Source organism: Suillus paluster (genome assembly GCF_016628075.1).
Source record: "Suillus paluster strain FC165 chromosome Unknown EDB91scaffold_74, whole genome shotgun sequence".
Lineage (NCBI taxonomy): Eukaryota > Fungi > Basidiomycota > Agaricomycetes > Boletales > Suillaceae > Suillus > Suillus paluster.
Window position 1 is genome coordinate 25300 of NW_024537634.1, and position 13428 is coordinate 38727.

The 13428-nt window shown below is 45.5% G+C and overlaps 3 protein-coding genes across 3 annotated transcripts; 1 reads left to right on the plus strand and 2 right to left on the minus strand.

Annotated features, from left to right (window-relative positions):
- Nucleotides 1-1570: 1570 nt before the first annotated feature.
- Nucleotides 1571-2300, minus strand: EDB91DRAFT_1158203 (uncharacterized protein; the record flags this gene model as incomplete). The annotated part of the gene is made up of 4 exons (XM_041319697.1): nucleotides 2144-2300; nucleotides 2001-2104; nucleotides 1775-1968; nucleotides 1571-1753 (listed from the first exon to the last, which is right to left on the minus strand). Exons 1-4 carry the CDS (start codon nucleotides 2215-2217, stop codon nucleotides 1571-1573), a joined length of 555 nt encoding a protein of 184 aa, XP_041172817.1. The 5' UTR covers nucleotides 2218-2300.
- Nucleotides 2301-3022: 722 nt separating this feature from the next.
- EDB91DRAFT_1338918 (uncharacterized protein) lies at nucleotides 3023-3860 on the minus strand. The gene is made up of 2 exons (XM_041325641.1): nucleotides 3360-3860; nucleotides 3023-3228 (listed from the first exon to the last, which is right to left on the minus strand). The coding sequence occupies exons 1-2, from the start codon at nucleotides 3527-3529 to the stop codon at nucleotides 3069-3071; spliced, it is 330 nt and encodes a 109-aa protein (XP_041172818.1). The 5' UTR covers nucleotides 3530-3860; the 3' UTR covers nucleotides 3023-3068.
- Nucleotides 3861-10788: 6928 nt separating this feature from the next.
- EDB91DRAFT_1085582 (uncharacterized protein) lies at nucleotides 10789-11658 on the plus strand (the record flags this gene model as incomplete). Its single annotated transcript, XM_041315914.1, has 5 exons — nucleotides 10789-10848; nucleotides 10903-11052; nucleotides 11107-11298; nucleotides 11351-11511; nucleotides 11568-11658. The coding sequence occupies 5 exons, from the start codon at nucleotides 10789-10791 to the stop codon at nucleotides 11656-11658; spliced, it is 654 nt and encodes a 217-aa protein (XP_041172819.1).
- Between the last annotated feature and the right edge of the window lie 1770 nt (nucleotides 11659-13428).

The window sequence follows — 13428 nt, forward strand, 5'->3', positions numbered from 1 at the left end:
ATCGGTTTGCCTTTGAGCAACGAGCCTTGTTGGCCCTAAGCACACAGCGCGTAAATCGACGAAGCGGCAAAACAGGAAGAGCATACCTCTGGTACTGAAATAACTGCAGAATATGATTGCCATTATTCTGATATCAAGGGGGAATAAGGACAAGATGATGTCTTGGGATGAGAAGTGCTCGAAAGTTCGAGCGGCAAGAGAGGATTAGCGAGTGAGTTCGATGATGATGGGAGAACAATAATGGTGGCTTATATACGCGACCGAAAGGTACAAGCATAGTGAGGAGACGTGAAAGGTAAGGGCGTGAAGGCCTAAGCATGGTTGGAATAATGATAAGAGTGAGGGCGACAAGCATAAGACCAAGCGAAGACGATGTGAGGTAGAATGTGACAATAGAACAGAGATGTAGCTGCATACGAGAGTACCACAGCGATGCAGGTGGGAGCTTCTTTGCAAAACAGAACAGCAATGTGATTACATATGAGAGTGCTTCGACGATACAGGTGCAGAACTCCTCACAATAAGATAGCTGAGGCGTAATGGAGAGAGGGTGGAAATAATACTCACTTCCCTAATGCTCTCTTTCCACATGGCACAGAGTCAAGTTGTGTGAGTTGCGATAACAGCCGGAACATGGAGTAAATCGACTCGTCGAGCTCGACACCGTTGCCGGTACGCTACGTCTATAAGTACCCACTTCTGAACTTGAATATTAGACCACAGCTCACCGAAACAGATATAGTCGCCCGCCCAAACGACTGCGGGGAGTCCTCGAGTGCATGCTCCATGTTCTTCACGACTGTTTTTTACTGGACGGAAAATAAAACAAGTAAGGTAGGAATTCATAACCGTGCGGCTTTGGGACGTCGATACGCTGTAAGTTTGACCTGCGCAGATTTTTGGCTGGCTACTTACTGGGATATTGGGATGAGCAATGTACATGGATCGCAAGGTCTACCCGTCCCTTTTCGTCATCGTCCTTGCAATCATTCCTCAGACTTGTGTACAGTCATGTTGGCAGCACGATGTTTCCGCACGCCCACTGGAGTGGGGCACTATATGAGGATCAAGTAGTCGGACATGGCAAGTATGTAGAGTGCGACAGGCCCGGCAAGCCCGAAATCGGCCGTCCTGTAGAGGATTGTGAGATGTGAGTGCTTATGCGAGAATGTTTTGGAGAGAAACCTGCGAGCATTGATAACTGTAAACGATTGTCTTGGCAGCTCGAGCATGGTCAGCCATAGCAGTTGCAGCACAAATTTGCGGATAAAGCTTCGTAGTAAACGGCAATATCAATTAGGAAGACTGCATGCGACTGTCTTCAGAACTTGTTTAGCTGTAGTTTACGAGTCAGTGCATAGTAGCTTGATTGCACCATTGAAAGGGGCAGTCATAACCATTCGAAGTCGGAATGATGATGTTAGGTGCTCTAGCAAAGTTGTCGTTGTGGCAAATTCGCTACACGTCGGACAATCATCCGAGATGTGGGAAGGTGCGATGGCAGAAGAACGATAGCGATACAGGCCCAATTATCTCATACTACTCAGTGTCGTATTTATCCACTGCAATCTTAGATAGACTCGAGGCAAGAGCAGTAAATCGGTGATGATCTAATCTGTGGTGCAGATTCGGAAAGGAAGAAATTTGCGCACATGGAGAAGGCACTGCCGCTCTGCACGGAGAAGCGAGGAAGGGGAAGAGTCTTCTTCAGTAGCGCATAGACTCTCGGATAAGGATGGCGCTTGACAGCTTCCTGAAGTCCAGTAGGTGAGACATGCCCTGAGCTCATGGTGCAGAGCATATACCTGATTCGCGCGAGAAAAAGATGTTCAAGAATCCAAGCAGTACTAGTGCGTTCCTGCTTGATGATTGAGTCATTGAGGTATCGATATTGGTAAATGGTTGTCAACCGGGAGATGTTTGCAGAGATACGGGAACTGCGTGCTGAGATAATGTACGAGACACGTGCTAGAGAATACAACGAGTGGAGTTGGATGGACGTCTCCGAGTCTCAGAGATATTTCTTGCTGGCAATGGAGATAAGGGCGGGTGAAGAACGATAGAAATGCGGGCTCGCTTGATAACAGGACTACCACACGTGATTCTGAGATGTCAATATCAATGAAGAAGGTGGTTGTCAGACAACGTGACTCGTGCGCTTGATCGGCACAGCAAGCTGTGAAGCGAACATGAGGATAAAGCAAGGAAGACGCACATGTACAGGACTTGAACAGCAACCTCCATCTAGCTCTGGCGAGCATCAAACAATAAGTCCATTTCTTATCAGCTTTCATTCGTCCGGGGCACGTGTGTTCTGTGTAAAACCAAGTACCTCTGAGTGAGTGATGGCGTTCGTTTGGTGGACAAGAGCTGAAATTGTCCCGCTCCTATTAGATGAAGTTTCCGAACTAATATCATGTCTTCACGAGTCCCTGAAAAGCAAGAGAAATCAGCGACAAAGCCTCCCCAAAAGATGCAAGGACACACCAGCATCGTCTCTGGCGTCCTCCGGCTGCCCGATAACCGACGGATTATCACCTGTTCATGGGACGGCACACTTCGAGTCTGGGACTTGGAGAGCGGTATGCAGGTCGGGAAGGCCTGGATGGACGAAGGAAGTGGATATGTGATTGCCATAGCACTTTCGCCAGACGGCAAGACAGTAGCAAGTGGGAGTGAGGATGGTACAGTGAGATTGTGGGAAATTGACACAGGCAAGGTCATCAAAAGATTGACGGGGCACACGGAGCAAGTGCGGTATGTGTGCTGGAGTCCAGATGGAGGGCGAGTGGTGAGCGGGTGCGACGGTGGGACATTGAGAGTATGGGACGTCGAGAGTGCAAAGATGATCCTTGGACCAATCAAGGAAGGGAAAGATGGCTGGGTGGAGGCAGTTTGCTACTCACCCGATTATGGCGCTGGATCTGTTCAACTATTCTTCACATGCAAAACTCACACACGCACAGACGCCACACACACACAAACGAGACGCACACATAATCACTCCTTCGCATACACATTCTTGTATTGTAGGAAAATTAGTACTGCACTATGATCATTCATAAAATTCATTGATGCCCCAAGGTATCCAACTCTGCACGTGTCAACATTGGGCCAGGCTCCGTGATCAGAGCTGCCGACAACTGCTGAGCCGATCTTGAAACGCCTCGCAAGGCTGCCGTGAGGTTGAAAGAGTCTAGTGAGGCCTTACGAGACGAGTATGCGCACCTTGCATAATGACGAACAAATACATTCAAGCCTCGGAAGGCATCATGTGGCCGTGGGAGACTCTCCGGACCTTGCCGGACCTTGTTAGATTTGGGCACTTATTGCTGATGGCCCTTCTCATCGACACTTACATCAAGGATCCACCCAGCGCGAACATCTTTTTGACACCAATACTGGCAGCTTTCCGTCTTCTTTTCTCGCTCTCGTCCACCAGCCGAGGCTTTGCTGCCAATGCTGGCGGCTTCGGTGCGTTTTTTTTGCCCTTGGACTCTACTTGATTGGCGCTTATAGAACCCTTCATTAGCAGCCTTGTCTGCAATATAAATTGATCATCACTCCGAGACCTACTCACTTCTCATCACTCCGTCTCGTCCACCGGCCAGGCCTTAAAAAGATTCGAGGCTTTGCTGCCAATGCTGGCGACTCTCAGTGCGTTTCACTCCGAGACCTACTCACTTCTCATCGCTCCATCTCGTCTACCAGCCGGGCCTTAAAAAGATTTGTTTATAGAACCCTTCATCAGCAGCCTTGTCTGCAATATAAATTGATTATCGAATCATGTCAGATCTAATAGTGCAGTACTAATTTTTCTACGGTACGAGAGTGTGTATGCGACGGAGTGATTATGTGTGCGTCTCGTTTGTGTGTGTGTGGCGTCTGTGCGTGTGTGAGTTTTGCATGTGAAGAATAGTTGAACAGATCCAGCGCCATACCCGATGGTACGATGATTGCGACGGGCACGCACAAGCTGAAAGTCTGGGATGTTAACACAGGTCAATTGCTCAAAACACTCGACTTCCCAGTTCTCTGTCTGGCATGGACCTCAGACGGAAATACACTTATCGCCGTCACGCCACCCCATCAAATCAAGAAATTCGACACCGCCACCTGGACCGAAACCGCTGTTCTGGAGGGACACAAAAGTGCTAGTGATGTCTATGCTATTTCACTGTCTCCGAATGAACGCATCCTCACAAGCACATCATATGACAAGACAGCGCGACTATGGAACCTAGAAACCAATCAGTCAATCGGACAACCCTTCTACCATGAAAACTGGGTGAACTGTGCAACCTTTTCCGTGGATGGAAGGTCGCTCGTCACTGGCTGCGGCGACCACAACATATACAAATGGGATGTGTCTGCTATTATCAAGGAAGCTGGCCTTGATCACCTTCTATCAGACAATGTAAGCTTGTGTACATTTCATCCTCAATCATGCTGACAATCGGTCATCCTTTCAGGTGGTATATTGCATCAAGTCTCTTCAACAGCCTTTCTCACTCATCTTCATTCATTGCAGAAGACAGGCAATAAACCATTTAACATTAATGTATGCTATGTGTCTCTTGACCTTTTGCACGGCCTTGAATATCTACATACTAGGCTGATGCTACACGGCCACGACCTTCAAAAATTGAAGGCGCTCGTCCGAGTCGACGACCCCCGGGGTTTTTCGACGATGTACGTGATTTCCATCTGTAATCCAACATCTCCTTTGACCATTATCTTATTAGTTCTCTACCTCCCGAGGACGAAGTGTCACGACAACACCAAATCAACACACACTCCTCGGTCGCTTACCTTCCCTCTGGCGCCGGCGCTCCAATTTACGCGGAGCAACCGAACACGACACCCCGTCCAGATCCCACCCTCATAGCTGGGCTAAAAACATTATGTCCGGCAGACAACGCAGACAAGATGGATTGAACATCCAGTTGCGAGAGCTACCGGTAGTTGACGTCCCGTGCACGGTCGGCAAGCGTGTACGCTTTTTTCCACCTCTATTCTTCTTATCACTGACATGTTTTCACGCAGAGGGACTATCATGCAAGAGGGAAGAAAGCAGCCAGCTCCTCTCGGCCTTCCAAGATCCATGTCATGCAGAAACCTACTGGCGGAGCAACCCAGAGCACACCCCCATCATTGTCACCACAGCAAGCCACGACATCAGCTGCAATTCCTACAGTCTCCACTACCGCGGCAGCGACTGGAACCTCGGACCTTGATATCACCATACGCGGGGCTGGATGCTGGTCGCGATTCTGGCTCTGGATTGGTTGTATCTCTATCGAAAATAATCAACTATAGGGAGGAAACATCTTCGTGTACCATTATCATTTTCTATCATATCATCTATAGCTACCCATAGCTCTTCTACCCTCCATCATTGTATTGTATTCCCTACTTGTTCTGCTACGCTTGTCGTTCCTTTGTTATTCCCTTATGTCAGTTCAGCTTGGTTCTACTTTGTACTTGTACAAGCTGATCGCTTAGGCTCTTCTACAACTCTTCTACGATATATTCATTCTGACGAGCTTTTTCAGCGAAACGTCAATGCCCACTGCCCAAGCCATCACAGAATGTCGCTATCATTGTTCATGATTCTCGCAACCATGCCGCGCTTCAAAAAAACAAGCCACCCTGGAATGTCACTCAAGACAGACGGATTCCACGTGGATTCGATATCAGGATATCTGAAGTGTCTGCCGGTGGTCTGTAGACTGTTGGTACTCCGTGCCACGTGGAGATCTGAATCCGTAATCCTTTGTTGAAACGACGCAAAACTCGAGATAAGCTGATACACTATATGTTACAAAGCATCCTAGCTTCATCGCGCGAAACGCAGGACCCATGCATGAGATGATATGTATGACGTTACCCTCCGTGGTACTGGGAGCTGCACCTTCATTCTAGTTGCCAGCACGTGGGACGGACGGACGACCCAGTCCAAACGCACGAGTGACGAGTCGCTACTTACTACGTCCATGCAGGATTGGATAACCTGAGTCACTCTGGGGCAGGTGACTCATGGAATCCTCGACTCCCCACAGTCGCAGATGGTCGTAATGGAAAGGAGTGAATTTAAATCGAACTACCCTCTGACACGCTTCATGAGCGTGTTTTGCCTCGGTGGTGGAGTCGTTTGCGTGTAATTTCACCACCCGGCAGGGTGACCCCAAGATGTGCAGGATACTGGATACTGGCCAATCATATTGAGGAAAGTGTGGTTGAGAGCTGAGATGGGGCTTATCCCGAGTGGGCCAAGGCGATTGTCAACCCTTGGCGAATAATGTACTTATGTCTGAGTGTGATCCACTGGAGAAGAGCATAAGCTCGGAGTTCACAATGTATTTAATTAGAAATGAGGGGACATGATGTTCTGAATAGACATAAAAATGAATAGAGTCCGTGTCTGGTGGAAATTCGCAGGATACTGGCGAATCGATATCATAGTGAGAAGAGAGTCATTGAGAGATAAACAGGACTTACGTCGAGGATGGGACGGTCATCCAAAACGACCTCGTCCGAGGGTACATAAGCGGCCGCCTGCAGGGGAACACACACCGTTAGCACGAGATTGAAGACCAATGGGAAACAAGCAACAATCGCTGGCTGTGGCTTCTTGATGATATGAATCGACTTGTGCAGGTAAGGTCAGATCTAAATCAGCATGATATCCACGGACGGATGAAAAGAGAAGCAGTTGACATCCACCAATTCGCATGTAGGGCAAATTGGGAATTCGTTTTCTATCTGGCATGGATCTCAGATGAAAGAACCTTACTAGTCCCCGTTGAAGACAGCGCAACTATGGAACCTCGAAACTAATCAGGTCATCGGTCCACCCATTCACCATGCACTGCACATTTCCGAGTCGATATATCAGTCACCTACCGTTGCTCTTGTCAATGCAGCAACTATCTGACTGCGCAGTCGAATATATCAATGGTGAATATGTGGCGCTAGTGTATATGTGAATTAGTGGAGTACTCGGAGGAGCATTTTGTGAATTAGATTATACAATTTGAGTGATAACCCACAAAATAAATCGAAACCGTTGATGCCGCATATGTACATAACCTTCCTCGCTATTAGCTGGCACATGTCTCTGTATTGTAAGGAAAGTCGGCCTCAATGACCATCTGTAAGCTTACATCCCCAATAATAATACTGACAACAAATCTACGCATCCTTGCAGGTGGTACATATATCGCATCAGGTCTACCTTTACTCACTCATCTTTGTTTATTACAGAAGGCGCCCGACGCCTGATCTGCGACTCATCTTCCACCTCGTACTTTCCGCGTTTATGTTTGAGGTATGGATGTTCATAAGACTGCGAGAGTGTTGGAGTGTAATGTGACGCGGTATCCGAATGGTGCGTGTGTGCGTGGTGTTTTTTATGTTGTCTCCCTAATCCCTTTCCTCCTCTGTTCCTCTTCGCTCTCTTTCCCCCTCCTCCTCCCACACCAACAAGCGTCTACTTCCTCCAGCGCAGGCAGACTCGCCCTCATGTGCTCACAACCCACCAAAGAACTTGACTATTATCTGCGTGTTGCCCAGCCTCAGAGTCAGTATCTGAATTTGCACCGTATTTCGTGGTGGGAGAGTGCCGTGGCATGTTTGGGGCTTTAAAGGTGCGTTTTTCGTTTTGGTTTGTGAGGTGGGGTCTTTAGTGGTGATGGAGTTTTGGTATTGATAATCTTGTTGAGTTCGACTGAGTTCTTGTAAGACAGACCAAGTGCTTCGTGGACCTGATATAATGTTGGATGTGAGCTTCCATGTCAAAATGCTAAATAAATTTATTATACATACGCCTTCGGTTGCTGGGAGATTGGTGAATGCGGTCAATCCCAGACCTTGTACTTTTGCCTAGTGTGCAACTTCCCAGTCCATCTGCAAATTAAATGGAGCCCAGGGATTTTCTGTGCTTCCCTTCATAGCAGCTGAGTAATTCATGTACTTGGATCTCTTCAGTTGAGGTACAGTGGCTCAAAAAACTGTCCGCATGTTTTCACATTTTTCACTATCTATGATATTGTGTGAGAATGTACAAACACATCAAGGACATGCTGGTACCATATTGTAGTACTACTTCAGGGCTTCCAATTGAGCCCTATGGCGTGGGAATTGGTCGAGATATGGTGGAGATATGAGGCTTACAAAATGATGACTCATGCGGACAGTTTTTTGACTCAAGTATTTTACAGTGATAATCAGGTATTCTAGTACATTGTGTGACCTCCCTTGGCTTTAATTACTGCCTCTATCCTTCTAGGAATACTCTTAAAACTATATCTAACTATATAAACCAGAATGTCTCCTGTGTCATGGTCATAATTACCATGAAAGCCGTCTCCTCTACTCAAAGGGATAATATCTTCTCTTTGTCCTATGCTGGCCTCTCTGCTCATCAAATTTCCTCTAGAACTGAAGTATGCAAGTCTACTGCAGCCAAGTGTATCAAAGAAAGCCACCTGGACAAGGAAAACTCTTGTGGAGGACGTCCACCTCTGCTAATAAGGGGGCTATCATTCAACATATCACTACAGGAAAGGCTAATAATGCCCTCCAAGCCACCCATTATACCAATTCCACCATCACCACCACTGTCTCTTCACAAACTGTGAGGAATGTTCTCAAGGCAGCTCATCTCAAGGCAGTAACAAAGAAGAAATGCCTCTTATCTCTATTAAACATAGGCTGAAAAGACTACCTTTGGCTTGGCCCATCAAAACTGGACTGTAGAGGACTGGAAGCATGTTATATGTTCAGATGAGACCAAAATCAATAGGATTGGGTCAGATGGGAAGGTATATGTATGGAAAAAGAAGAGGGATTTTCTAACAGACAGAGAGGTTAGTGAGGCTGTCAGATTTGGAGGAGGTTCTCTAATGGTATGGGGCTGTATGAGATGGAATGGTGTGGGTATGCCCGCTGAAGTTGAGGGGAGGATGGATGCTGAGCAGTATGTGGACATTTTAAATGACCACTTGCTGCCTAGCATAGCTGACTCAGGGATTGATGAAGAAGACATCATTTTCCAACAGGATAATGATCCCAAGCACACATCTAGGAGAGCCAGACAATGGTTTAAAGAACATAATATCAATGTTCTTGACTGACCAGCACAGTCCCCTGATGTCAATGTCATTGAACATCTCTGGGGAATACTCAAGAAGATGCTTCAAGCCTATGAACCCCCCCCCCTAAAGGAGTATAGGAGCTATGGGAGAGAGTAGCAGTGGAATGGGCAAGGATTACAGCAGAATATTGCCAGAAATTGATTGAGAGTATGCCTAGAAGGATAGAGGCAGTAATTAAAGCCAAGGGAGGTCACACAATGTACTAGAATACCTGATTATCACTGTAAAATACTTGAGTCAAAAAACTGTCCGCATGAGTCATCATTTTGTAAGCCTCATATCTCCACCATATCTCGACCAATTCCCACGCCATAGGGCTCAATTGGAAGCCCTGAAGTAGTACTACAATATGGTACCAGCATGTCCTTGATGTGTTTGTACATTCTCACACAATATCATAGATAGTGAAAAATGTGAAAACATGCGGACAGTTTTTTGAGCCACTGTATATCATCCAACAGAGCCCCAGCTTCACCTCCAAAATATTCAATAGTGATCAGAGGAGAATCTGAAGTCAGTGATGCTGTGTCTTGTAGTGGCTCCCGATTGACACCTTCAATATCCTCATTGTCACTCTCCAGGACGTTCACATCTTCCTCTGCCACACTCGCATGATGGTGAACATCAACATGGACTGGTTATTCATCATTTATGAAGGGAAAATCTTCTTCTCCATAGTCATCACCGAAATAATCCCCACCAAATGGTTGAGGATCTGATATGACATCTGAGTCAGGTGTGGACCATGTGGACCTAGTATGGCCATGGGGTGCATTTTTGCATATGGGTCAATGCACCAAACTATTGAGGCTATCATGCTCATGTTGACAACATGGATTAGAGGACTTGTGGAGGTGTTGAAGATAGGATCCTCTTCAAGGGAAATATTCATGGCAGCCTGCACATTGAAACACCATAGTGGTTGCACTAAGAAATAGCATACAGAGGAAAAGGCTAACTGAAAAGGAAAAGGCTGAGGAAATGTTATGGCCAACAAGGTTCAACAAAACAAACCCTGGTCAGTTCTTGAACTTGCCAACTAGCCTGTTGCATTTTTGCCTTTCTTCTTGTAACACCCACGCCCACCTCCATCAACGTTCACTTGGACCCGCCCACCCCCACCTCTGTCAATGTTCACTTGAACCAATATGGCTGCATGAAAACAGCCAAAAACTTCTGCTGCACAGTTGAGGGAAACCCACAAGGCCAGAATGCAAGCCCAACTTAAAAATGTCTCTGTCGCAGATACAGCTGATAATATGGAGTTAGATGAGCCCAGTACAGGACGACATGAGGGCATATGATATATACCTTTTATGATTAACACTGATAAAAAATTTAACAGCAGCTCATGCAGCCAAAACTGCAGCACTAACAAGACCCAGTCAGTACCAATTTATACTAGTGGCAACAAGATATATACTCAGATGTTCCCAGATCGCCCTATGAAACACAAATGAGTTAGAAAAGAGCTAGCCAACATGATACAAGGACCAACCAGCACAGTACAAGCACCAGCATTGCCAAAGGGCAAGCGCAAACATGCTAATAGTGTGGTAGAAGGTCAGAGCTGGCCTATGAAGCTCTCATCGAGTCAGCTGATCATGAAGGTTATACTGGGGACAATGACATGGCTGAATGCCTTCTTAGTGACTCATGGGCTCAGTATGCCAAGCCGCTCATAGATTATGTGAGTTCTGTCAGTGTATAGTTGTATTTTTTTAGATTTATGACTGCACTTCAGACTACACACCGCATTCACCTCTGCCGCAATCAGTTTAAGAAGGTGGTTGGTGTAGTCATCACAAGTGTTCTCAATCTTGCAACAAATTCTGCAGCTCAGAACTCATCACTCTTAGAAGACATCAACTATATCTACTCTTGGTTGGCCAAGGTACAGGGTGCATGTGTGGCGTCTGCACAACCTCAAATAATTTATTTCTTTCAGAAAAACAAGTATGAAACCTCGAAGCCATTCCAGGCCGAAGTGATCAAAGAGGGCATTCGAGCCAGCTTCTTCGTTGCCAACCAATACAACAATCTCAGCATCAAATTTTCTTACCTACTTTCATCTTCACTCTCCACAGCTCCCGATGAGTTGGAGGTTGTCAACCACATGATAGCCAGTGTTGCTACTGCAGTTTGTAAAGTTCATTATTTGTTACTGCCTCGGCTGACGTGTACAATCTTAGGTTGAAGCTTGTATCCTGGACTTTAACATTGGAAAGAGCAACAAATTTGTTGGCCCAAGTCACGACAACACATTCAAAGCACACATGCTCCTCCTCACTATGAAGCAGAAGAAGCCACTTGAGTATCACAAGCTAACTCATGGCATCTATTGTGCTGTCATGTACGCATTTTTTGGATCTTTTGTTCCAATTCCCAACTAATCTCTTTCTGTTATAGTGGCATCTGCAGCGTTGGGTCTGCCCGACTTTCGAAAGAGCAAATTATTGCACAGGTTGACTGGGAAAACATGGGTGGCAAGTCTGATTAGGTTCATTTAATTCACCAGTTTCTTCCTATCTACTATTACTTCTACCAGTACCACTAATCTGTTCTTCATGTTCTAGTGGGATTTTTCCGCTACCTCTGATACACTCGTTGACTGGCCGCACATTTCTCTATGATCATTACCATATCATATATTGAGTCTGGATGACAATATAATGTTTTTTGTTTACATTGGTGTGATATTCAATGGTCGTGAATGGCGCAGCATGGATGCTACAAACATTTTGTGTTTTTTTGTGTTTTTTTTTGTGTTTTCCTCCACTTTACTGTGACGGTGTTGACAGGGGACTGCAGTTTACTATGTAAATGTCAGTAATGTGAGATATTGTGATAAAACCTGGTAAAACATAGTAATCCACACAATTTTTGTGTAATTCCCAGGTAATACACAGGGGAGGTTTTTCCTGATGCACACTACCACCCACCAAAAACCTATTGTAGAGCCCTAAAATGGTCAAGGTGTAGAATAGCCCTGAGAAATATTTATAATATGGTTTTGGCACTATCTCTGTGAAAGGTTTTGTTCAGAGCTGTGTGAGAGCTGGGAAACAGACCTATAGGCGGTATTGTGGCTGAAGAAAGAAATTACACTAAAATTTAAAATGTAACCTTGCTGATTCGAACTCAAGGGCTTGTTGTCAACCAACATGCACTATTCATGCGTGCAAACTGTTAGGCCATAGACACTTGTATTTGCTAGGTGTTAATTTATATATGACAACCAACACGTCATCTCATCACAAATTTCGCTAAGTCTTTGCACCAAGTCCTAATCAGTCTCTACTGTCTAGCAATTACTGTAGTGTGACATATACTTTGCACAAAGCAGTTCTTGTGAAATTTGAGTTCTATATGATGTATTTGCCTCCACTGTGCTTAGGTAAACAGAACTGAGTGTAATTTGTGTAGAATACAAATGCTGAAAGCTAGCAAGTCTCGAGTCCATCATGGAATTCTGGGACAGGATGTTCACATGAGCTTTTTCATAGGTATACCATAGGTTTGATACTTAGATCTATGGACGAGCCCTGGATCGGACCATATCTGAGCTATAACCAATCTGTTGCCCAGGTGGGAAAAATACCTTTGATAAACATCTGATCTATGAGCTTTACAGCATTATTTATTTATTTATGTACTAAATCTCTATTCCAGCTCATATCTGCCTGGTTGCCATGTATTACAAATGGTTTTCACACTATCTCTCTATGGCCCAAAGTGGCAGTTGGTGGTGTACACTGCCATATCCTCAGCTTTCTTTCATACAATGAAATTATACGCTGCACATCAGTGAGTCATATATTCATCCTGTCCATTGAGTTACGGCACTAATGCACTGGTATGCATCATTGCGGACTTGTCAAACAAGGTATAATAAGTACAGTCAGATCCTCTGTTGAGCTACAATATATCATTGAACTTGGCACCAAAAGGTCAATACAGGTTCATCTGCAGCCACCTACTATCTCCACGGTGGACTGCTTGTGTATCCTCTGAGACAAGGTGAACACGTGGAATTCTTTCAAACTTGATGCCACAAAAGTGAAAGCGCTTCGCTTTCCAAGCATGTTGGACTCCAACACCATCATACATCAACAACTTGGTATTTCTCATTCATCCATTGATACGGATGCTTGTTCCCATGCTGTGGATCTCAAATATACATGTCGGGTGCTTCTCGTGTCTTGTGGCATCATTCGGATCCAGTACTTCGCACATTCAGGTTCATGGATGACACACAAGACCTTATGAT

Coding starts and splice junctions, on each gene's coding strand:
- EDB91DRAFT_1338918 (XM_041325641.1), bottom strand. CDS start 3,529: ATGAAGGGTTCTATAAGCGCCAATCAAGTAGAGTCCAAGGGCAAAAAA. Junction 3,229..3,359: donor GCGCTGGGTGGATCCTTGAT/GTAAGTGTCGAT, acceptor TCATTATGCAAG/GTGCGCATACTCGTCTCGTA.